Raw genomic sequence first — 24,560 nt, 5'->3', positions numbered from 1 at the left:
CCATTCTAAGGATTTTAAAACTATATATGTACTTTTATAAATTACTTAAAATGGACCTATAATTTTCTTATATTTTTATATATTTGATGTTTTTTTGTCAATAGCTAATGGAATGGTAACCCCGCCTGTGTTATTGGTTCACGCTGACGGAGCACCAGTGATGGGTGAGGATGAAAGCAGGTAAGTTGACCCATCACAACGAATTTAACAAGAATTAACCGCAATCTTTGTTTCTGCTAAGTATAATTTGGATTATTTAAAAAGAGGCGTGAAAAACTGTTTATTATATAAGCCGGCATAGTGTGAGCCGAAGTTTAGATGCAATCTTGCGTTAAACCTGCGACGCTAGATTTCATTATCACTATTATCAAGTGGCTATGGAGTCAATGTGCCAAGTCCTTATAAAAAAAAAAACAAAGATGGTATCCAGGGGAAACCACGTAGAAATTGACCAGACGGGGTACAGTGTTAGCAGTGAAAGTTCCTCCGTTACTAACTCGTTATTTTCCGAGTTGTAAAGGATTAAATTTGTAAAAAGTTACTACTCTTTTTCATTCTGAGGTGATTGTAGGAAAAAAAGATACAATACACTTGTGTGTAAATGACATATAGGCTCTAATAGGATAGGCAGAGGTATTCTCAGGTTCGAGGTTCTTCGGATGTAATATCCGACATTCTCACGTTTTGTCGAGTATATTAGAACCTCACATGGCAGGGAGCGAGCTTACTGCCATCTGTCGAATTTATTTGGTTTCTTATCATTAACTATTACCAATAATATTATTTAGAATTACATTATAGAAATTGAGAGAAAATAACTACATACGGTTTATAGAAATTTAATGAACTTATAACGTTGCATTGGCGCGCATCCGAGACTAATCAAGGAACTGAAGAAAATTTCCGGATTAAGATAATGTAGTAAATAATTCAATTTCCGTCAACTAAGTAAGCATATTTATGTAAAAATTGAATATCCTGTTATTGTCATATTGTAAAAAAGAAAAGTAAAATATTAGAATAAAAAAACACATAATAACAAAACTAAAATTATTGCTATGTAACAGTCGAAATTAATAAATTAGGTATTAACCAAATGCTTTTATTTTTATTTAGAAATATAATAGGCGTTTTTACTTAATAAATTGCCGTCACTGAATTGAATTCCCTTTCAAGGTTTTTCCAAGAGATTACAGCATGGGGTTTTTCAAACAAGGGGTAAAGAGGTTACTTCAGGGTCGGCAACGCGCGCGTAATACTTCTAGTGTTGCAGACGTTTATAGGGTATGGTAACCGCTTACCATCAAGTGAGTCGTATGCTTGTTTGCCACCTCAGTAGTATTAAAATATAGAATGATTACCACGATGACATTCTAATTCAGGTCTGCAACAAACATGAAAAGTGTTCCAAGGAACCACAAAAACTGCTGGATGCTGCCCATTACGAGCGACAACTCGCATCTTTGGACTTAAAAAATATCCTTATCCAAAGAACACATAAAAAGCAGACATCGTTTTTCTTTTAAAAAACTCTCTCATTTGCCTATCAATAGTGGTTGAGGCAGATCTGACCGTAATAAATGTCATACTTTATGGCACTTAGGAAAAAAATGCAAGGGAGCCATTTTACATTTTAGCCGGTGACCGGGGATCGCTATGTCGAATTACGCATCTCGAGTAGTCATTTCCTCGGGGAATTTAAAGTATTTTTTCTGTTTGGTTACATTAGTTCCTATAAGGTAGTCGGAATATTGTATTTTGGTTAGTACCTTCGGTACTTTTCGTTGATTTGCCCGAAATTAATAGTATAAAGTAAAGTAGGAATGATAAAAGTACAGCAAAGATTTTTAAGATTTGAATGCAACTACCTAAGTTCTAATTTATCTGAAGGTATACATATTACCGGATTACAGATTACAGGTATAAAAAAGTAAGATTATTTGTGGTTTATTGCTAACGAAATAAGTAACTATATACTTAAGAAAGTAGTTTAAATATATGTAATCTATTTTGAAATATAGATATATTATTATAGGTGTATATATTATATAGGTAAATATAGATATATTATTATATATCCACATCCAAATAAAATTTAAAGTGAATTTAGTAATTTTTACATAGTTTAAAAATAATTTCTTCTTTTATACGCTGTAATAATAATATAATGTTTTGATCCGGTATACACAACTAGATGTGTTTGCCTCCAGCTTGATCGAGTTTCGTCGGATGACCACAGAGTGTTTATATTAAGAAATTTAAAATCTAATGTTATTTCTATTATTGTTAAATCATATTAATATTATTTCATTTAACTATAAAGTATGTGTTACTGTATTGATGCTTTCCTGGGTGAGCGTGTTGGGAGACTATAAAGCTCACTCATTTGATGAAATAAATAAATAAATATCATACTTGTGATAGTATACATACATGGATATAGAAATTTGTCACGCCTGTTTACCATTAGGGTAGACAAACATAAGGATAGTGATAGCATCTAGATTATAATAGATGATGATGGTGATAATATTTATTTATATCAAGTCCTGTAGTGCTATTTTGTCAAGTCAAATTCAAAAATCACTATCAGATACGCGAGTGATTAACATTTGGTATTCTGTAAACAAATAAGATTAATAACAATGCTATTTTGTAGAGGTGACAACGTCACGACATAATGAATCGGGGTAAGTGTGCGTGTACCATTCTTAGGCACTTTAGTTTTTAAAACTCATTTCACTTCACTTGTCATTCCCAAAGTTTACATGCATTACATGAAGTTATTATTTAAGTGAAGTGAAAGTGAAGTGAGTTGCGAAATGATGTGCGAATATTTACAGAATAACATAGCTGATGCAGTGCTTAGCGCGGTGCTCTATCATATCAGATTAGCTGCTACTATTGTTGCAGTAATAAGATTACTCATGCACGATGCAAAATACCGTCATGCAACGCCAGAATTCTCTAAAATTCACCAAGGATCAGCGATATTATATTAGGTATGGTAAATCTAGTGTTTGAACTGTACTTACGTTGGTAGGATAGTAATGAGTTCCTAAAAATTACTTATACTATTAATTAATGTACGTAAAAAAACTTTATTATGGTTAATTACTTAAAAAGTTTAATTACAAATAATATACATTACATATTGAAATTTAAGATTTTGTTTCATAAAAACCTCTGACTTTAATTGTTATATTTATATAGGATCAATACGGAACTAAACGCTATCAAGTGCTAAAAGAATTATCATAATCGATTCAGAATTAGAAAAAAATTCGGGTAGCATACTTAAAAGGACACACTTATAGGCGTATTGAAAACCATCTCCTGTTTGAAATAGACACCATTAGTAAGTCCATACAACTACTAAATGCAGTTTACAATCAGTAATGCTAACACATTCCATATTTCAAATGATTTTATGATAGATCAGGATGCTTTAAAACGCTATTTGTTCTAAAGACATACCTTGAAAAAAGAAGGTTAATATCTACTTATTTATGTACTAAAATGTACCTGTAAACAAAAAGCACTCCGTAGGGATAAGTGAAAATGAATTTCCATTCATTTCTACCAGTGGAGATAGGTGGAATAAAATATCATTCTTAAATCCCAGTGAGGAAACGTTAGAAGGGACAAATGGACAAAATTAAGCAAGTAGGTACCTATTGAAATAAAAAAATCAGTGTAACTTTATAAATCATAATAGAATTATTATGTAAGTAAGTTGTCTATTACGTAATTAAATAGCTTGACTATCTATAACGTAATATGAATAGATTATAAAGATATTTTTGGAATTCAAGGATCGCCTTGAATGACATATCACAAAGATTTCACTGAAGAAATGACAATTGTTGGTGTTTAATTTTCGAATTTAGCACCATCCTATTTGTTTAATACGGTATCATCCGTTTACCCAGACCATGCGATCAATCAAAGGTTTAAGCTCCCTTCCATAGAAATATGCGATATGGCAAGGAATTTAAATGAAATCGGCGCGAGACGTGTTTATCTGGAAACCAGCCGTATTAAAAAGACAGACAGGCTAACACCCGCTAAAAATTAAAATATTGCCATTTTTTTTTAATTTATTATTTGATTGTTATTATTCTTGATTTTAGATTTTTTTAAGCAATTTAGAATAGCAAACAAGCTGACGGTTGACCTGATGGAAAGTGGTATAGACATGAGCAGTACTATGGACATAACAGAGTATACTGTTTTACCCTTGACACTTCCCATGCGTTGCCATTCTTGAGGCATAAGGTGTTGTCTCTGTATCCTGTATTCCATATTTCACTACAGATCCCACAGTCATGCAAACACAATTCCTTCACGGTAGAAATACAAATAGGTTAGAGGTATATATATATATACTCTACATGTAAAAAATAAGGTAAAATTTATTAAGAGATACTTTTGGCTTGTTTGCGTAAATTTGGATAAAATGTGGCCTAGATTTTTTCGTAAATAGATAGATCTGTATGTTTTTACATATATGCATAAAAGGCAATTGTTGAATATAGGTATGTATGTAACCGCATCATTTTGGAATGGCTGCATCTATTTAACTATAATTTTTTTGTCGGTTTTTATAAGGGTGTATATGGAAGAAAATGTTTGGAAAATCATATGGAAAAGTGAGAAATTTGGGTTTTAAAATCTCCACATTCTTCATTAGTACCGGGGTAGGCAGCTAATTAATACAAATTTATAAATGTAACGTGTAAGTACATTTTACTTTGCAGAAAACAGTGAATTCAATTTGTGCTATAATTATTTTTAACTAGTTATATTTTAGTACAATATTTTTAATTTATAAGTGGATTTTCCTCTGCTAAAAAGGTGAATTGAGTTGAAAGGAGATTTTTCAAAGTCGCTTAAAAATAACGTTACTTTATAGTGACAGAGACGTAATAGAGGATTATTTAGAAGTGTTATTGGCAAGGGTTTCATGCTGACGGATTGATGGATCGTGGACTGTAATAAAACGCTTACGCAAATATGCTTCCGAATAACATTGCACACACCCGCTGCCATGTGTGTCACGAATTTGATGATAAGAAGTTGAACTTCCACCATGGAAGTGATTCGATTATACACACATATGGGTGGGATTTAGCAGTAAAATTACAGGGTACGAATGATTATTTAACAATAATGGCAACGTATGAGGGATACCATGGGTAACAAATCAAATCATCTTTATTTGCTTGCTACACGGTAAAATAAGATGTTAGATGCACAAATAAGTACATAACATGCAGCATCCCGTAAGGGTATTCAAATATTAAATTGTATTTAGTATCAACATTACAATTAAATATTATATAAAGATTTTTCTAATTACAGTATTCTTAATGTCAAATCATTATATAAAATTATACTTGTATTTTAAATAACCTTTAATAAAGTAAAAACTTACTTTTTAACCATTCATGCAATGTATTATATATACACCATAATGTATTTTGTGATATGCAGGGTGTTGGTCATGTTCATGTTTATAGGCGAGGATTGTCGCTTTCTATCAGGTGGATCGTCAGCTTGTTTGCTATTCTATATATTATAAAAAAAGCATGTGACCTTCTAGAATCCTTTTAAGATAAAATAAATAATTAAATGCCAATATATGAAATTTATAGTTCTGTGGTATAAGTACATAAGGTATTTTTAATTTGATTAATTAAACAATGTATATATAGTAGGAAAATATACATATATACTAATTTATAAAGAAATTATATTTAAATCTAATTAATTCTATAATTTATTCCATATGACAATCTACGAAATTTAAGTAATTTAAATATTAGCAACCGTAGTAGTATAACAGTAACGTAATAATATAATACCAATGAAATTATAGATGTAACATTGCATTCTAACAGAGAATAATTAGAAAATAATCAAATGTGTGTAAACAGGAAAAAATATGTCACATTTATTTGTATGTAGAGACGTAACTGTTAGAGATTTTAAAATATCTTCAAACTTCACATAAGCCATACGAATATATACATATATTGAAAGTCGTGCGGGTACAATATTTGTGCGCAGTGAGTGCGGGTTTCCGATAAAAATATTCTATTTATTACGAAAAGCCGCGGCGTACATACATTCAGAACGCGTCACGGGTTGACATCCGACTTCGATGCGTTCCCAAACACGCTTCATAGCAGGGTTGAACTAAACTATAGCAAAGATATATAAAAAAAATATTTATCAAAGTGAACCACAAAATCGACAACATTGGTACTCGTCAGTAATAGATAATACTATGAAGAAAATAAAATTACCTTAAAGAAAATAAAATTTTACTTCAATTGCAACATAGGTAGTTAAAAGAAACGTCATCAAGACAAACAGGCAGACTAGTGAAACCTTAAATCTTATATAATAACCTAAAGTTATTAGCGCTTCATCCTAGATTTTATCAACATTTACCGTCTGGTGAGGTAAGATGAAATGTAAGCTCATGTTGTAGTAAAAAAAAAACCTGAAGTCAAATTACAGAAAGAAGGAACAGTATGTGAGTAAACGTGTTACTTCAATAAAAAATCTATGATTTGGTCTTGACTTTAGAATATTATCAAAAATATTTTAGATAATCTCAAAAACAAAGAAATGAGAATTGCGATATGTATATATATGTACAAAAGAAAGAATTACTAACAACTCTATTATAATTCGCCATTTGCTTTGGTCTTAACTGATGGTTGATTAAGAAAAATATTTTTCATTTACTAGTAAATTGATAAGAATTTGAAATTATGAATGAGAAAGATAGGTAAAACTAAACTAAAAACACAAACAATTGGATAACTTGCTTATTTTTAAGTCGGGTAAAATATTACAGGTATGTGATAACCCTGCCCAAGTGCCACCAGTCTCTGGGATCACGAGCGCCACCCCTGTCAATGTATAAAGTCAATACGCGACCGTGAATAATTTTTCATCTACTTATTCCCATTAAGTATGTTGCCAGCTACCACCCGCACCCTCTTCTAATTTTGTACTTATTATCAGTTTAAGTTCAGTGTGTTGCAATTCTTTATCCATAGAAAAAAAATACGAAAATAAATGTTTTAATATATTTCACTTAAAGATTGTGATTTTTCAATGGTTCATTAGTATAAGCAATTTGAATAATTTAACTGTATTTAATAATATTCAACCAACTTCAAAAAGAATCCTGAATGGGGTTATTTTTTTTTTAATTCGTTACATTATAATTCCGTCAGCTGTAAACTGATTTCGAAAATCCTTTTATTATTTGAATGGATACTTACAGATTAGTCCCATAGAAATTTTATTAAAATCGGTTCAGTAGTTTAGTATTCAAATCAAAATAATTGGTTTTGTTACAACTGAAGTTGGTTTTTTTGTCGGAGACCATCTTTAATTATTTTACGCCCAATGTTGGCAAAATATAGTGAGCGTTTTACTTATATAAAATGAAAAAGCCAATTTTTAAACCTATATTTATCCAAATAAATTATTTATTAAATAATTGATGATTGCAATTTTAGCACAGATAATTATAGTTAGTAATATGTTTTATATTTAATATGTAAACACAAAGGAGGTTTACATTTAATATGTAGGCAATGTTACGAAGAAAATATCTTAGTACATCCAAGTCAATCAGTTTCGCTGTATATAAATGTACTTACTATTTATTTTATTAATTCTGGTAATATTTTTGTTGCATGTAATATGTCAGAGAATGTCCGTTTTTATAATTTTACTCATTAAAATAATAAATTCGTCGAAGACCCAAATAACGCATTTGAAAACAAGCATACTCCAGGAGACTATTCAGGGCAAAACTAACATTTATAAAGTAGTGTGGTCAGCACCGACTAAGCTGCCATGCAGAATCAAAAGAGCTTTGACTTCAAAGCGGTCTTGAATAACTGGCAACGTTAAGAGAATGCGAAATAAATGGGCAACATCACGAGAAAAGTGCACAATAAAAGTGACATCACTACATTACATAGCACCGCGAGTCGAAACGGATAGCGAGTGAAGATTGTACTTTGATGTTGAATACGGGACGACTATTCTGAGAAAAAGTAATACCTAATATATATTAATACTATCAAAAAAGAATAGACCTTTATATACATTTAACCTTTTGATAAAATATAAGAAAATACATGCCGAATTACTAAAACAATGCAAGCATGTTTTTCAACAGAAATTATATATAAATATATCTATTATAAATAGAAGTAATTTTTACCTTTTCTGTTGAAATACATATAGAATATTGTCTACAAGTATACACAGGTAGGTATTTAATAAAAATATAATACACTACACTTTATTGATTAAGATTTAGGCGATAAAAGTAAAGAAATTATTTCGATGAACTGATTTTATGGTTACGAAGGTCTACGCCGTAGTGCCAATTGTAGCTTGTTATAGTAATACTTGTGAAGTGTTTTTCTAGAATTATTATGAAATAAATCTTCACTATAAGTGTTAAAATAAAATAAATGTTAGTATATGCCATAGATTGTTCAACTCACGCGGGTGAGGTTGCGGGCCCAGCTGTCTATACATACAGTAACAACAAATAACAATAAAAATAATTTTTATTCGGATATATGGTGTTAGTATTAAATAACTAATTAATAACAGTATATTTTTACGAATTAAGGCATATTGAAAAACAAGACAAATTCGCTAGGCCAGCTGACTTCTGTTTTATATGAAACAAATGCTAATACGTGACCAATACAGAATACTCTTCCAGCATTTGGTTTTCACATTTAAGATGTGTCAATATTAGCAGGGCTGTGTAGGGAGCGACGTATGATTTTTACATCAAAAGCAACACCTAACATTCAAAGGCTCAAAGTGTGAGTTGAAAACCACGTTGTAACAACACCCGTTTACACGGTAAATGCATCCAAGTGGCATTCGCGTTGAGTTGCTGTCAGTCGAATAAAAATGTAAGCATGGTTTTGAAATAGTTTTTCGTCGTCATTCACTTTTTTATTATTCAAAATTCGATTTTTTATAGCCTGTTTGGCAGGCTATAGAGATTAATACTTTTTGGTAATTAGTTTGTGACTTATTCTGATCTATAAACCAATAAAAATATTTATTTGAAGTTGTTTCAGAAAAACAAAAAACTAAAATTACATTTGGACAAAATAATATTAAACTACTATTATACTATTATAAACGATGGTTTTTTATAATCAATTTTTTTTTTAACATCGATTGTTTAATCGATTGCTCGAATCAATAATAAAAATTTTAATGGATTGATTTCAAGACCGATGAAAAAATATAATATTTATTATAAAATTAGGAACATTAAAAAATTTTGTGGAAATTATTTTAAAGTGCGACTATAATTTACATATCCTTAGGTATATGATTGGCATAAAGTATTGGACGGTTACGTTTCATATTTTTTATATTTTAATCATTTTTGTTTTGATTAATTCGATGCAAATTCGATATCACTTTGATGTTTTGAAATTAACAGCAGTCACGACCGAATAGTGTTTGTTGTATCGATTACATTGGTTATGTAAATTCCTAAATATAGATAGACTACACATTATTACACATACATATATACAGTTGCCAGTTATAAAATCCATGAAGTCAATACACCCTGTATTCACATTTTCATTAATTTCTTTTTGTGTAAAATTTCATGGCGGGATTACAGTTGTTGGACGCCAGCGTCGCGTCCCAAAGTTACGGGTTTAATATAAAAATAAAGTTTAACGAGGTTGCGCAGTCTGTTGCAGCTTCGATCGAAATGTTGAGCTCGATTTATTGCTTGCCGAACACCATTTGTTTTATACAGAGAACAATGTGTACATGTCTATTGTCATATCAATTAAATTAACTTGAACCATGAATTTTGTAATATAATATCTATAAAATAAACAAAAATATTTTTATTCGAGTAAACTTAATTATAACCATTTTTATGAGTGTATCGTACCGCTCAGTTTTAAATGTAATTTTATCTGAGAAGAAGGGAAAGAGACTCATTTGCTGCTTTCATATATTAATATTATAAAGAGGAAAAACTTGATTGTTTGTTATTTTATAATGGATGAATTCAACTACTCTACTACTACTACTCATATGATTTTAGAAACTCTTTTACCTATAGAAAGCTACATTATCAGCGAGTAACATAGGCTATATATTATTTTCGAAAATTCTGTCTACCCGTGCAATGTCGAGCCGGATCGCTAGTTTCAAATAAAATTATCACCTATCATCATAATAATTAACCATAAAATAACAAATTAACGTCTCTATTATGAGTACACTCAGTCATATTGGCCTACTATAATATAATCACGCTGAACAGACTTTTTCGTGTAGTTTTGTTATTTTAAAGTTTTGTTCCTTAGCACTGTATACAATCTAGCAATGTATGTGTATCTGATATAGATAGATATTCAAAACTCTTATTCAGTAGGTATTTTTCGATACTTTTTGTACATTCTGTTAATGCTAATAACTACAGAAAATGGATTTGTTTTCTTTCTGTGAAGTTATCTATATTCCTAATTCCTAATTTATTTTCTTTCAAATTAAAACTACAAAATAATATTTCTACTTTAAAACAGAAAGAAGTATAATTGTAAAGGCAAATTAAAATCTAATTTTCACTGGATTGTAAATTGAGAGTGAAGATTGTAAACAAGACTATTTGAATAAAGATTATTTAAAGAATTTGTATCTATATATTGATTTATACATTATATTTTTTATATTTTTTTTTATTGGATGAACCGTTATCATTTGTACCACGCAAAGACAACCGTATAAAAAAAGCTTTCAAATTATAAACTAATTAAAATAATATTTCTAATTTATTTAAATGGATGAAAATGAAATGGTAACCCTGCCTGTGCTAACTGTATATGTTGGTAGAGTACCAGTGAGGGATGATAAGTAATGAAAAGGGAGGTCAGTTAATCATATGAACATCTGGAATATATATATATATATATATATATATATATATATATATATATATATATATATATATATATATATATATATATATATATATACGATATATATATATATATATATATATATATATATATATATATATATATATATATATATATATATATATATATATATATATATACGTATACATTTATGTGCCAGATCGACAACAGTCAACAAATGATTTCGACTCCTTAATCTAGGTTTGAGGGCGTGATATTTATTTTATGAGGTTCTCTTTACTCAAGATGACGCAGATTTAATCACCAATTGAGAATAGCTCATTCACAAATTAGAGCTTAACTCCGCGTAAGTACTTACAATGTAGGTAATTGTTATATATTACGACTATAAAAATATAATGTGCGCGGCAAACTGTGTACAGATCATGTTAAACAGTCTTTTGAAATCTCATCTGATATAAACGAGAAACTAAGCAACCAGTTTGTTTGTCTGTTGATAATAAGAACTAGAGATTATCTGACGGATAAAATATTCCGCGTTTGAAATAGATAATAACTGTAACAGACTTAAGGCGATGTTAGTTTATAATTAAAGTTTATGGGCGAGTCATTTAAACTTTAAATGTCAAGTAAAATCGTCTACTAGTAGTAGTATATAGATAGATAACTAGTGACCCGTCCTGGCTTCACACAGGTAAATAGATAAAAAGACAAATTAATATTTTATAATAGCTTTAATGGATAAATGAGTTTTTTAAATCATTTTAGAAGTTTTTCAGTTTATCTATTATAAACAGACAAAAAAAGAATCAAATCTTTCCTCTTTAAAATATTAGTGTAGATAATGATCACATTATCTAATGACGCTATATTAATAATGATATAATAATAATGATGAAATAATAATAATGATATAAGAACTGCCAAGGTAATAATATCATTATGTATATTAATCTATATTATTATATATATATATATTATTATATATATATATATATTATATATATTATATTATATATATTATATCTATATTATCACATAGGTATGTGGAAGAAAAGTTCTTGAATGGCGACGTCGTACGGGCAAACGGCGTGTAGGACGACCCCCACCCGATGGAGTGACGTGCTTGTTGCTAACCCTGAAGAAACCTTTATATACTCTTTTTTAAGAATCCATACTGTAGTCTCTAGGGAAAACATCGACAGGGAGCTCATTCTATAGTCTCAGCATTCGCGGGAAAAAATTCTTTGAAACCGCACTGTTCGTGATCATTTAGGTTCACTCGTGTGAGGATGAATCAATGGAGTCGACGGCGAACGATGCGATAATAAAAAGTGGCTGTGGGCATCATTTTAAACAAATCCTCCGAATATAATTCATATACAAGCAGTAGAACAAATAAAGGGAGGCAAACTTTCTCCTTAGATTTAAGTACTCGAGCTTGGGATCGTTGACTATTTTCATAACTCATCTTCGAATCGAGTCAAAAAGACCAAGCTGATATCTAGGAGTTCTGGCCTACAGTTTAGGGCAATACTGCATAAGGTCGAACTTGCGACTTGTATAATAATAGTCTTTGTATCGTACTTAAAATATGATGTATGTTTTATCTCAATATGCCATTTAGAAGTGGTATTTATTTATTAATCTTTCAATTTTTTTAATCCACGCGTAAAAAGTACCGAAAGGATACCTAGTTAACAATAATATAAGAAATTAAATTGGTATTGTTTGTTTGAAATTTTGGATACCTTAGTTAGTGTATTAAAATTTTGGGAATTCTGTTTCTAAATTACGAAATAGTTGTGTTTGATTAGACAATAGTTAAGAAATCTTTTTATTATAAATACTAGGTATTTTTTTTAATGGGTGATAATGGAATGGTTACCCCGCCTGTGCTGTCGGTATACACAAGCGAGGTACCAGTGATGTATGATAAATGAGGATGAAGTAGGTCAGTTAGCCCATCGTGACGAATTCAACAAGAATTGTTCACGATGGTTTCCAGGGGGAACCATGTGGAGGTTGACCTAATAGGACATATTGCTAGCAATGGGGCTGTCAAACTCCATTGCTAATAATCCCTTCCCCCAATACTAGGTATTACTTAAGGGCAAAATACATAGATTCATAATTTCTTTAATAAATAAAGATGTGATTGTCTGTCCGGCATTTGTAATGATTGCTTTGTTCTTCTCTTTAACACTTTAATAGATTATAAAACATTTTTAATTTTAATACTTACTAGAAACGAGTTTGAAGTCATTATGAATTAGTATTACAGTAAATATAGATAAGAATGTCCTTTATATTATCCGTTTCATCGCGTTGTGACATATGTTATCTTTGAAATATGATTGATAATAGTGAGGTACATACAGAAAAACATATTTTTCTTTATAGATTGAGTAATGAAAAATTATGCCGCTGAATTACTGCCACTATAAATAGTTATAAAACAAAAATAATATCCTATTAATATTATAAAGGCGTACGTTATATCTGTAATAACCTAATACTTAGTACTGGGGGAAAGGGATTGTTAGTAATGGAGACTGAGAATCCCATCTATATACCCAACCAGGTCGACCTCCTCGTTTTAACTATCATGGTTAATTCCTGATGAATCGATCATGATGGGCTAACTGACCTGTTTTCATTCTCATCTATCACCCTTCACTGGAACTCCGCCAGCGTATCCCGTTAGCGCAGGCGGGGCTACCATACCATTTTCACCCATCAAAAAAAAATACTTAGTACTTTCTATACTGATTTACATGGGATGCAGTTAGTAGGTTCATCGCAGCCTACCGTCTTCTCTCAGATAAACTACAGTTTTTTAACACTATTTTTCAGCATCAGAGAATTAGTATTTCGTGTAGACTAGATTTAAACTCACGATCTTTGAAGTAATACTCACTCTCTTTCATAAGTGACAAATAATCACACAAATTATATGATCCTTAAGCCAGAATACCTACCCTGTGTTATAAAAATTACCCAGTTTCTTCTAACATCTTAGGGTACAACCTAGAATACCTAGATCCGAGACATAATTATTTATAGTAGGTACATTGATTTATTCACAATATTAATAACGTTCCTTGCAAATGTTTACTTATAACAATCACTGCAATTGAGACGTGCTTTTACTTTCTTATACCTACTTGTAATAACTTGTAATAGCTTTCTTTTCATAAAAATAATAAGTAGATGTAATATTGTATTTGTGTTGGAAAGAATTATTGAAGTGCGTCACAATGAATTTCTTAACATTCTTTATTTAGTTTGCTGTTGCGATGGTCTTATGTGTAAAGCTATAAGGTTCATATTCATCCTAAGATATATTTCTTATACTAAGTGGTATTGTGAAGTGAATCCATCGAGTGGCTTTCGTGAAGTTTTCGAACGCCATTGAGGTTAGTATTGTATCAACACTTTCAACCCCTTGTGTCTTTAATGTAATGAGTATTATAATGTAATCGCAGATACTGTACAACTGTACAATATCTGCGATTACATTACATTACATTACAAGGAAATAATTTTTTGTTTAACTCTGTGAAGAGAAAGGATAAGTTTTTTTCACGGTGTTTAAAATTTTATTATTTTTATAAATGAGGGCGTTCCTCACTTAGCTTTACAGTTATAAATCTTTAATACAATTAGATATCTTTATTTGTTACTAATGACAGTAGTAGAGTTTTAATAGATACATATCTAAGGCATTTCCATTTTACTTATGTACTGCATTGTTGCATTTTACAGTAGGTATATCTGTCGTACCTATTACGCCCGTGTAACGTATAAGCAGCAGACAGTTGTTTCTGGGAAAATCTGACTTTAAAGATTTTAAAATATTTTCAGTTATATTCGTAAAGTAATGAATTTAAGAAGCATTTTATTTTCATCCAGTAGCCAAACATACATTTTAAAAGAGACATCTAACTATATATTCTGTCAACTCTAAGCTGTCAAATCTAAACCTAGTCATAAATAAAAAAATAACTTTTTGTGACCTAATTTGGATAAAAATTGGTGAACAGTGGAACTAATAAAGCTTATTATAGCTATATTAGATTTTTAATATCTTTTTTTAATCTAATTAGGCTACGCTAGAGTTTGTTAACTGCTTTCTCAATCTGTATGTAAGCGTTTCGTCGTTCGTTGTATTATTTAGTCCTATTTTCAAATAAATCCTTTTCATTCTGCGTGTACTACCGCTTGTACAATGTTTTATGTCCATTTATGTGAATTATTTAACATGATGCCCACGGCCTCTTTCTAGCATCGTATAGTTCGTTACCGACGGGGATTTCACCTCCATACCTTAGAGCCGTGTGTAGAAATGCCAGCGCGGTTTTAGAGATGGTTCCTCCTGCGAACAGCATGAACAGCATGAAATTTTTCAAAAAGGGGTAAAGAAATTTTTTCAGGGTCGGCAACGCGTGTGTAATGTTCATAGACTACGATAATCGTTTACCATCAGATGGGCTGTATGCTTGTTTTGCTACGTCAGTGGTGTAAAAAAAAAGTTAATCGTGGTAAGACCATGAGGAGTAGGTTCATCAGTTCTTAGCCTAGACATGTAATGGTAGCTCGTTCTTTGTAAGTTTTGGAGTTTCTCAAAGAACCACAAAACGTGAATACGTTATAAATTCATAACATAAGTACATCTTAGAAATTTAAGAATACCTTCTTAAATTTTCAATAACACCCACCAAATATATTTTATTTCATGAAACCCCATAGCAAATGATTGTAATTTAAATAAGAATAAAAAAAATATTACAAATTTTTTAAAATTAAACTCTTTATTTTTTTACTTTAAACTTTAAGGTTAAAGTATAGAATAAATATTTACTCTAACTTTCATATATATCTACATACATATATACATTCAAAATACCCAATATTTGTAGTCAACTGTGGTATTATTTAATAGCTAAAAATAAAAAATAAAATCGTAGAATTCTGGTAGCTTTTTTACGGAGCCCTAGGGTCCGTTGAACCGACCGATAGAGCACTATAGCCATATGTCCCGGCATAAAATGGGCCACCCCTTCCTTTTCCGTGAGTGTCGTAAGAGTTGTCTAAGACAACTTAATAGTTGAGGGATGGGCAACAGCGTCCCTTTTAAAACAACATTGAAGCCTAACTATGATATTGCCAACCCGCCTGCCAAGCGTGGCAACTACTGGCAAAATCCCTAAATGGGGAAGATCTATGTCCAGCAGTGGACAGTTGCGATTAACGTGTGTAATGTGATACTCTCCTCTTTCTGAGTAGGGGTTTCCTTGTCTTTTATAAGAGTGTGTGGGATGGTTATACCTATTATTTAACGCAATTTTGATGGAGAGGTCCCTCGTTACGTGTCTCGTCTCATGTTTGCTCTTCGATATACCTAAATAACATCTATACAATAACAGTGTTATCTATAGTTAATTAACTAACTTTAAATAGGAAAAATATTGAATGGACATGTACTCTATTTCCTCTAAAATGTAAAATCTACCACTTAGATAGTATTAAAGAAATACGATAAAACAACCAAAACTATAAAAGTCGGGAGATTTTATGTTTTTTTTATGCAACTTGGTATGTCAAACAAGCTGACGGCCCACCTGATGGAAAGTGGTAACCGTCGCCTATAAACATGAGCAGTAGCATGGATATAACAGAGTACCTGTTTCGCCCATGATACCCCCCATACGTTGCCATTCCTGAGGACTCAGGTGTTATTCCTTTGTACCCTGTAAATTCACGTCATATCCCATTCTTCAAACCGAAACACAGCCATGCAAATACAACTGCTTCACGGTAGAAACACGAATGGGACAGAGGTGCACAAGCAATCGACTTTTGTACAAAGTCTCCCTCTTATTATCAATTCTTATTATTGACTACTATGAAAATTTCCTACCTGTATATTTTTATATACGAGTATATCTACTATGATATCAATGGCAGCTAATCGTTATAAAATCAATATAATTTTCAATCTATATCTACTCGAATATAGAGGGAGTTCTATTAATTAATTATTATTTATTATTATTAATTCAAATTATGACTAATATTATAATTATTTTTTTCAATCTAGTTTAAAATATAGAATATCGTTCCATATGGAATCTTGACAAAATATTAGCTTGTGTAGTTTCCTGAACATTTGACAGACTTTGATTTAGCTGTCTTTGATTTTATAGGCCTCATTTATATCTTAATATTTGTTACAAAACGGTGGAGAAATATAGCCTTTGTTTTTAAGGATTTCATATCTTTGTATATCCTCTTGTTTTTTTTTTTAATAATTTATTATTTATATATTTTTTAGTTATTTTAAAATTGTAGTACCTAAATAGTTTGGATACCATAAAGAGAGAGTTAAACATTAACCAGTGCTTAAGTAAAAATAATTATTAGCTAGCTTAATGATTTCAACTTTTTGACTAATTTATTGTACTACATTTCTGATTAATAAATTTAAATAAAAAATACCTTTGCTATGCAATGTAAGTATGTATATTTCTTTAGAAAATAAAAATAATAATCCACCTTCATTTAAATCTGTAGAACATTTCCTTTTAAAGATGCTAATAAATTCGATTTGTTGTGTTGTGAAATATCGAATTTTTGATGAGAGGCAATACAAGAGCGTATACCGGATGTTTTTTTATAATTATACCCATACTTTTGTATGTGACGCATTATCGTTAAAAGGAAATGTCTAAAAAAGAATTTATAATTTATTTTTTTTTCAATTTGTCCAATCATAAAAATGTAATTGTGTATAACATAAAGATAACGACAACTAGGCATTTATTCATTACCTACCTACATGTTCATTGTTGTTATTCTTATCTTTTCGGTGATCAGACAACATAACAGGTATCTACCTACATGGTAGCTGATTCCATGGATCATTTTTTATCGACTCTACATTTTATGTAAATAGGTAAAAACACATTCTCTATTGTCATTAATGAATAAAATTACATTACTACGTGCATTCAATAAAAAATATCCTACACTAATCTATACCATAAGAGTGTAATATTATAGGTGGCATTGTTTTATTGAATTGTAAATATACCTGCCTATCTAATTAGGCAGGTATATTTACTACTAAGTCGTCAAATAAATAAACATAGTTATTATCAACCCACTTATTGATTAAACTTCATCCGAACTTTGTTCACCTTTCATCTACCTCGCAAACTTATTTTGAATACTGCTACAATTATACTGTGGCCGTAGTTACGTCAAAAATGGCGGAAAGTAAACTTTATAGCTTTAGGTTCTATAAATAACCCAAATTAATTATTACGTTAGATCAGTGATGAGGCGTTAAGAAATGAAACGCTTGTCAGTTAATTTCAACAAGTTCATTTATCAGTAATGTTTGTTTGTTAATATTAATGGCGAGGTGTGTGTCGCGTGGCGTTACAACACGCGTTCATCCGCGGCGGCATCTAGGCTCATATTGATTACCGGTGACATTCTTATCAATACACCCCCGGCGCGCGACGCGCGGCCGCACCACACAACACCCAAAAGAAACAGGAACGTTTCTTCGCGCGTTCTCGTCGAACTCAACGAAAAAAGGGCGGAGACACCGCGACGGCGTCGTCGCCCAATAGAGCCGTACGTGAAACGGCGTCCGACCAATCGCGGCCGACCGCCGGGGCGTTCGCGCGCACGCGGCCGCGCCCTCGTCGACTCAGGCTTTTTATTTATTGTTGCGCGGAACAGCGCGCGCGACGGGTGTGTGATGCGTGCGTAGTCAGATATTACGAGAATGGAGTCCGCCGTGGACTCAGCGTCGACAGCGAGCGAGGTGAGCGGCTCCTCCGGGGGCTCGCCCAGGGTGAAGGCCGCTTCGCCGGCACGAGCGCTGAGCCCGCCGCAGCTGCTGGCACCGCGGCTGCCGCTGCCGCCGCCGGGGCTGGGCCTGCTGGGCTCGCTGCAGATGATGCACCACTCGCCGCTCGAGCTGATGGCGGCGGCGCACCACCACGGCCCGCCGCGTTACGGCAGCCCGCCGCCCATCTCCACATCGGACCCCTCGGCCAACGAGTGCAAGCTGGTCGATTACCGTGGGCAAAAGGTTGCCGCGTTCATAATTCAGGGCGACACAATGTTGTGTCTGCCGCAAGCGTTCGAACTCTTTCTGAAACATTTGGTTGGCGGACTGCACACAGTGTATACGAAACTAAAAAGGCTGGACATTGTGCCGCTTGTCTGCAACGTCGAGCAGGTCCGCATTCTGCGCGGCCTCGGTGCCATCCAACCGGGCGTCAATCGCTGCAAGCTGCTCTCCTGCAAAGACTTTGACATCCTCTACAGAGACTGCACCACCGCCAGGTACGTTCCGTTTACGAAAGCACACATTTGTAATCGTGGATGTGACAGTAACTGAGTTATATCTAAGTATAGATTTAGAACGACATTGTTTTGCAACCAGTTTAGTCGAACAAGTGTTTAATAATTTGGTTTTGTTTTGTGCTTTCGCCTTTACTTTTATTTTAAGATTTTTTTATTTTTTGTTATTGTTGACCTATTTTATTAATGTAATTTGTTTTATTAATTTAACATACACCTACCTATAGCCATGTAATATATACTTAAATGTATAACTGCATATAGTATTATAATCTTATAGTCACAAGGTCAAGTAATGAAAACTATGTACAACTACTGGATTTTGCCTGAGATACACCTGATTTGTGTTTATTGTTTTACAAACTATAAAAAATACAAAAAGTTTCAATTAATTTGTTACGATGTAGGAGGGTTACTTTTTACTCGTACCTATCTGTTGATCACGGTCAGTAAACTGTTAGATATCTATATATTTATTATAATTATTTAGGCATTTTTTTTCCCAAATACACTGCAGACGATACCACTGGGCTATGACTACTAGCCAAAATCGTGGAAGTCGGTAGTTTGGCATGGGAGTGCTCTACCGGGAGGGTTAGCGAGCCATTAATTTTTCACATTTTAATACGCGCCAAATATTACCACCGGGTTAAATTTTAAAATGAGCTTCGGCGACGGAAGGGTTAAATCCCTGTTAATTAGCGGTCGAGGCGTAAATTTTTAAATAGTAATTTTTACAAAAGCTAAAGTTAGATTAAAAAATCTTGTTTTGTTGTGGTGCGCGCATCGTCGCGTAGGCCTATACAGCGCTGCTCGGATGCGATTTTAAAAATGTAATGTTCCGGAAACTGTTCGCCGGGGAGGCGTAAAGTTTAATTTTTTCGCTCATATCGACGCTTTGTGTTTGTAATAATTAATGTTTGTTTATTGCTAACGGAAACATTAGAGACGCGCGGCGAACACGGGTGCTGTGGACGCCGTGGTGTTCGCGACGAGAGGTCACGTTTCTAATAAAAAGAAAGGATTTCCACTAATTGACAGATTTAATTTATATGATAAATAAGTACTAATGGACATATTATACAGCGCCATCTAGTTCCAAATTAAGCAGAGCTTGTTTTTTGGGTACTAAAATGTCCTAACGGAACTAATGGGCATAATTAAATTGTATTATTTTTGAAAATTCATACAGATTATACATAGAAAATATCCAGACAGATATCTATAAATAAACATACCAATTCTTGAATACAAATGTTTTAATGTACGGGAATTAAACCTGCGACCACTGGAAGGACGATATATAATTGTTAGGTATATAAAAAAATATATTTTTATACTCAAAGGTAACGTAACTCTAGATCTAATAACTACGTTATGAAACACTACATATAAACTCCACTTTAAACTTACTATAGGTAATAGGTATCTAGTTTAACGATTCTTATACACGATAAGACTGAATATAATATTATCTGTATTTAGTTGCCAAGCTAGAAATATAAGTACTTTTGCCATGTTTTCTGTTATTAAATTAAAAAAGAAGAACTTAGACGCTCATTGTTAGCTATTTACCTAGGTTGGTAGCTAACAAATACATTTTTAGGGCAAAATAGTGTGCCTATTATGTAGGTAAGACTAATTGTCTTGTTATCAGCTAATTAATGAAATTATCAAATTTGGGAAGAAAAGAATAGATAGGTAGACCTACAAGTTTTTAACTAAAATATTATACAAAGAAAAAATAATTAATATATTTACTATTTATTTAATTAGGTTAGTTATTACCATGTAAAGATGGTGATCAGTTTACAGTTTTATTTTTTATTATTTATAACTACAACTTTTTTAGCATTTATTAAAAATTCAACATTCATTGCCTTTCGAATTTCCTATCGAATTTTTATTTTTAACCGTTCCAATCCAGTAGGTTAAGTAACTTGCTTATATGGATAAAAATAAAAAATAAAATAATAATTACATTGATTTTTTAAGTTTATTTCATTTGGTAATGAATTATAGATATTTAATAATACATATGATAATTTCACATCTATAACAAACATATAAAATATACACTTAGAAGTTATGAAGGTAAAAAATATTTTTTAAATCGGGTATAAGGGTTCTGAGTTGGTTATAGGTACTTACCTACTACGTAAAGTATGCTTTGCAGAGGGCAAACTTACCGTAGGTTTGCCTTCTGCAAAGCATAATCACACTCTAAAGAACTCTATTACAATACGCTCTGGAACTACCTATAGGTATTATCTGTTATTGTTTTGAGTTAAATAGCGAGTTATATATTTTAACAGAATATAGACTAGTCAAGTACCTATTAGGTATTCACGCTGATGACAACAGTCAAAGATAGCCAACTCACTCATGTGTAGGATTCTAGTAGTTATTACTTAGTATAAAGCACCCACCCAATGTATTTAATATATATCATAATACACTATTAATAATATAATAAATGCGAAACCTTGTAACGATGAATCAGTAAATGGAAGTTTGTTATTCTTTCATGGAAAAATTACTAAATGGATTGATATGGATGAATATTTGGTATAGGAGTACGTTATATCCAAACTTAGGACACAGGATAGTTTATACATTGATACACGCTGGTGTAGCCGCGGAACATAGATAGTTATAAATATTTTAAGGCCTCAGATTATTAACTTACTAAATATTGATGATTAATCATCTTACTTATTTTTTTACACCTACCTCACTAGATATTATTGCGAAATTACTATAATATAAACTATAATCGTAACGATTATACCAAACTGAAACTAAAGATAGTATTTATGAAGTTGAATAACTTAGCCTAAGGACTATAGTCGTAATTTCAAATAATTTTTTGACACCCCATGATGATGTTTAGTATAAAATATAAAAAAAAATATCTTCGGATTTCGACTATGCTATATATATGCTATATATACGCTGGCTTGGTATTTCTGTTACACGGTGAACTGCGATTATGAATACCAATTATTATAAAGTAACATTCACTAAAAAAATTAAAATATGGGCATCGTCTGTCTGTACTGTGGTAAATAATACACGGTTTTTAACTGTTAGATACTTTTATTTTATTACTCCTATATATATACGATATACGTCTTTACTCCTCAAGAATCTACGCTCGACTGCACAACATTCAACCATGTTATCCGTGTGCAATAAAGATAATTAATAATTTTGCTCTACCCTACATTGCTAATAATAAAATAATTTTATTTTTTGTCAATTTAATATCTTACAACAAATAAATGCAAAAAGAAATGAAAATATAAAATCAGATTTAAAACAGAAATGAAATAAACAAAACATAAAATAATAATGAAATTTACGACAATAAACAAAAATGAAGTAAGACTTAGAGCCAATTTAAAACTTAATTACTAATGATAAAACACAATTTTGCTTGTGTCAAAATAGGCAAAGTAATTGAGAATAACAGTTCAATTTGTAAGTAAGCCTACATTTGCTCGATCATTTTTTGGCTCATTGTAACAAAAGACTACAGGGTTTTATGATTGAAGACCCTATGATGGTACCGACTTATTTCTAGTCTATACTAGAAGATGCTAAAATATATTCAAAATTATTTTATTTTTAAAATTTTTATTATATATTATATTATCTGTAATATAACAGTAACTATATATCTTTAATATATTTTACATTTTTTTTAATGTTACTTATATTTGTTGTTACTGTTATTTACAACTTAGATATTTTATTTAATTAAACATTAAAAGTGAATGCCTTCTTATTTTATGAACAAGATTAAGGTTATAATGTAATAGATATAATAAAATTTAAGCAAAAAAGTATTTGACTCTGGCGGCGGTCTCGGAACCAAAGCCGTGTTGAACTAATCCATATTGACACGTTTCCACTATTACGATTTCACTAATGGCATCAACTCACAATCACAATCGTGTTTCTTTTATTAAATAATACATTTTTTGTTACAATCGATGTGCTGTGTATACTCACAGCCTAATGGAAGTTTTAGCTATTTTTATAATCCTTATGTTTGAAGTTCGAATATCATCCATTATTCACAAGAAAAAAAATAATTTATAAAAAGTATCTTTTTTGTATTACACGTTTGTACAACAAATTATTTTTTAGAATTTGTTAAATACCGTTAAAAAAAATAATAAAAATAAATAATAAGAATTATTTAAGGTACATTGTAATTTAAAATGAAAATATGGTGTTAGAAAATGAATATAAGTATGCATCTCTCCCAAAAAAATACCGGACGTGTAAAAAATCTTTCCCTTACATCTTTCTGCAATTTGAACTGCTTATATTTATTTGATATTAGCTGAAATATTCTTCAAAATATTATTTTGATTTTGATAGATTTGATAGATTACAAAATTACGTTAAAATCGGTTGACTAGTTTCGGAGATTAGCGTGAACGAATATCTTGACACAGATTTTTATATATGTAGTTAGTTGTTAGTTATTTATTTATACTTTTGCATACATTAAAATAGGTCTACAGGGCGGACTGTTAATGTAATTATTAACTAGCTTCTTAATATAAAATCCTAAAATATTTACTTTTAAATAAAGAGTTCGAAATACGACTACCTACTATCAACTATAGTATGTTAATGACTAATATTTCGTGATGGAAAATATCAACAAACCCAATTAGTTGAAGACACGGCGGTAGGTTTGCCACCTGGTATGTTGAATTTGAGCGGGCTAATTGAACAAGTCGGATGTTAGATATATTCACTTCTACCTGTGATTACCCATCCCATCTGAATTTAAGGTACAGCCGGGAGTAATAAAAATATTTAGGTACATTTATGGTTTGTTAATCTATACCTATATAAGTTATACATTAGTTAGGTAGGTATTATATATTTCTTTAGGTTGGGGCCCTCTAGTGTTAAAAGTTTGTAGACCTCTCTTGTTGTATAAATGAAGTATCTATCATTCTTTGACTTCATCTACTCTATTACAAATATGTCCTTTGTCTTTTTTATAAATATCTTTAGTAAGTGTATACCTATATATCTGTTTGCAATATGAATATATATTTATAATAGTTGAACAGCGGTAGGAAATGCGATATTTTTCAAAAAACGGAATGCCCGCATTACAACACGCAGTGTAAATAATAAGAGGACGCTCCTTTTCACGCT

The 24,560-nt window shown here is 31.4% G+C and overlaps 1 protein-coding gene across 1 annotated transcript in view; it reads left to right on the top strand.

The window, feature by feature from the left end:
* The first annotated feature begins 18,718 nt into the window (after window positions 1-18,718).
* The window catches only part of LOC113512384 (dachshund homolog 2), a 185,213-nt gene continuing 179,371 nt past the window's right edge, over window positions 18,719-24,560 (top strand). Inside the window, exon 1 of the mRNA XM_026896263.3 lies at window positions 18,719-19,352. Within this exon, the coding sequence (XP_026752064.2) occupies window positions 18,787-19,352 (566 nt within the window). The 5' untranslated portion in view covers window positions 18,719-18,786. The remainder of the gene's footprint in view (window positions 19,353-24,560) is intronic.

Source organism: Galleria mellonella, unplaced genomic scaffold (assembly GCF_026898425.1).
Source record: "Galleria mellonella isolate WM207_F2 unplaced genomic scaffold, CSIRO_AGI_GalMel_v1 utg64, whole genome shotgun sequence".
NCBI classification, from domain to species: domain Eukaryota; kingdom Metazoa; phylum Arthropoda; class Insecta; order Lepidoptera; family Pyralidae; genus Galleria; species Galleria mellonella.
This window is presented reverse-complemented; position numbering and strand designations above follow the sequence as displayed.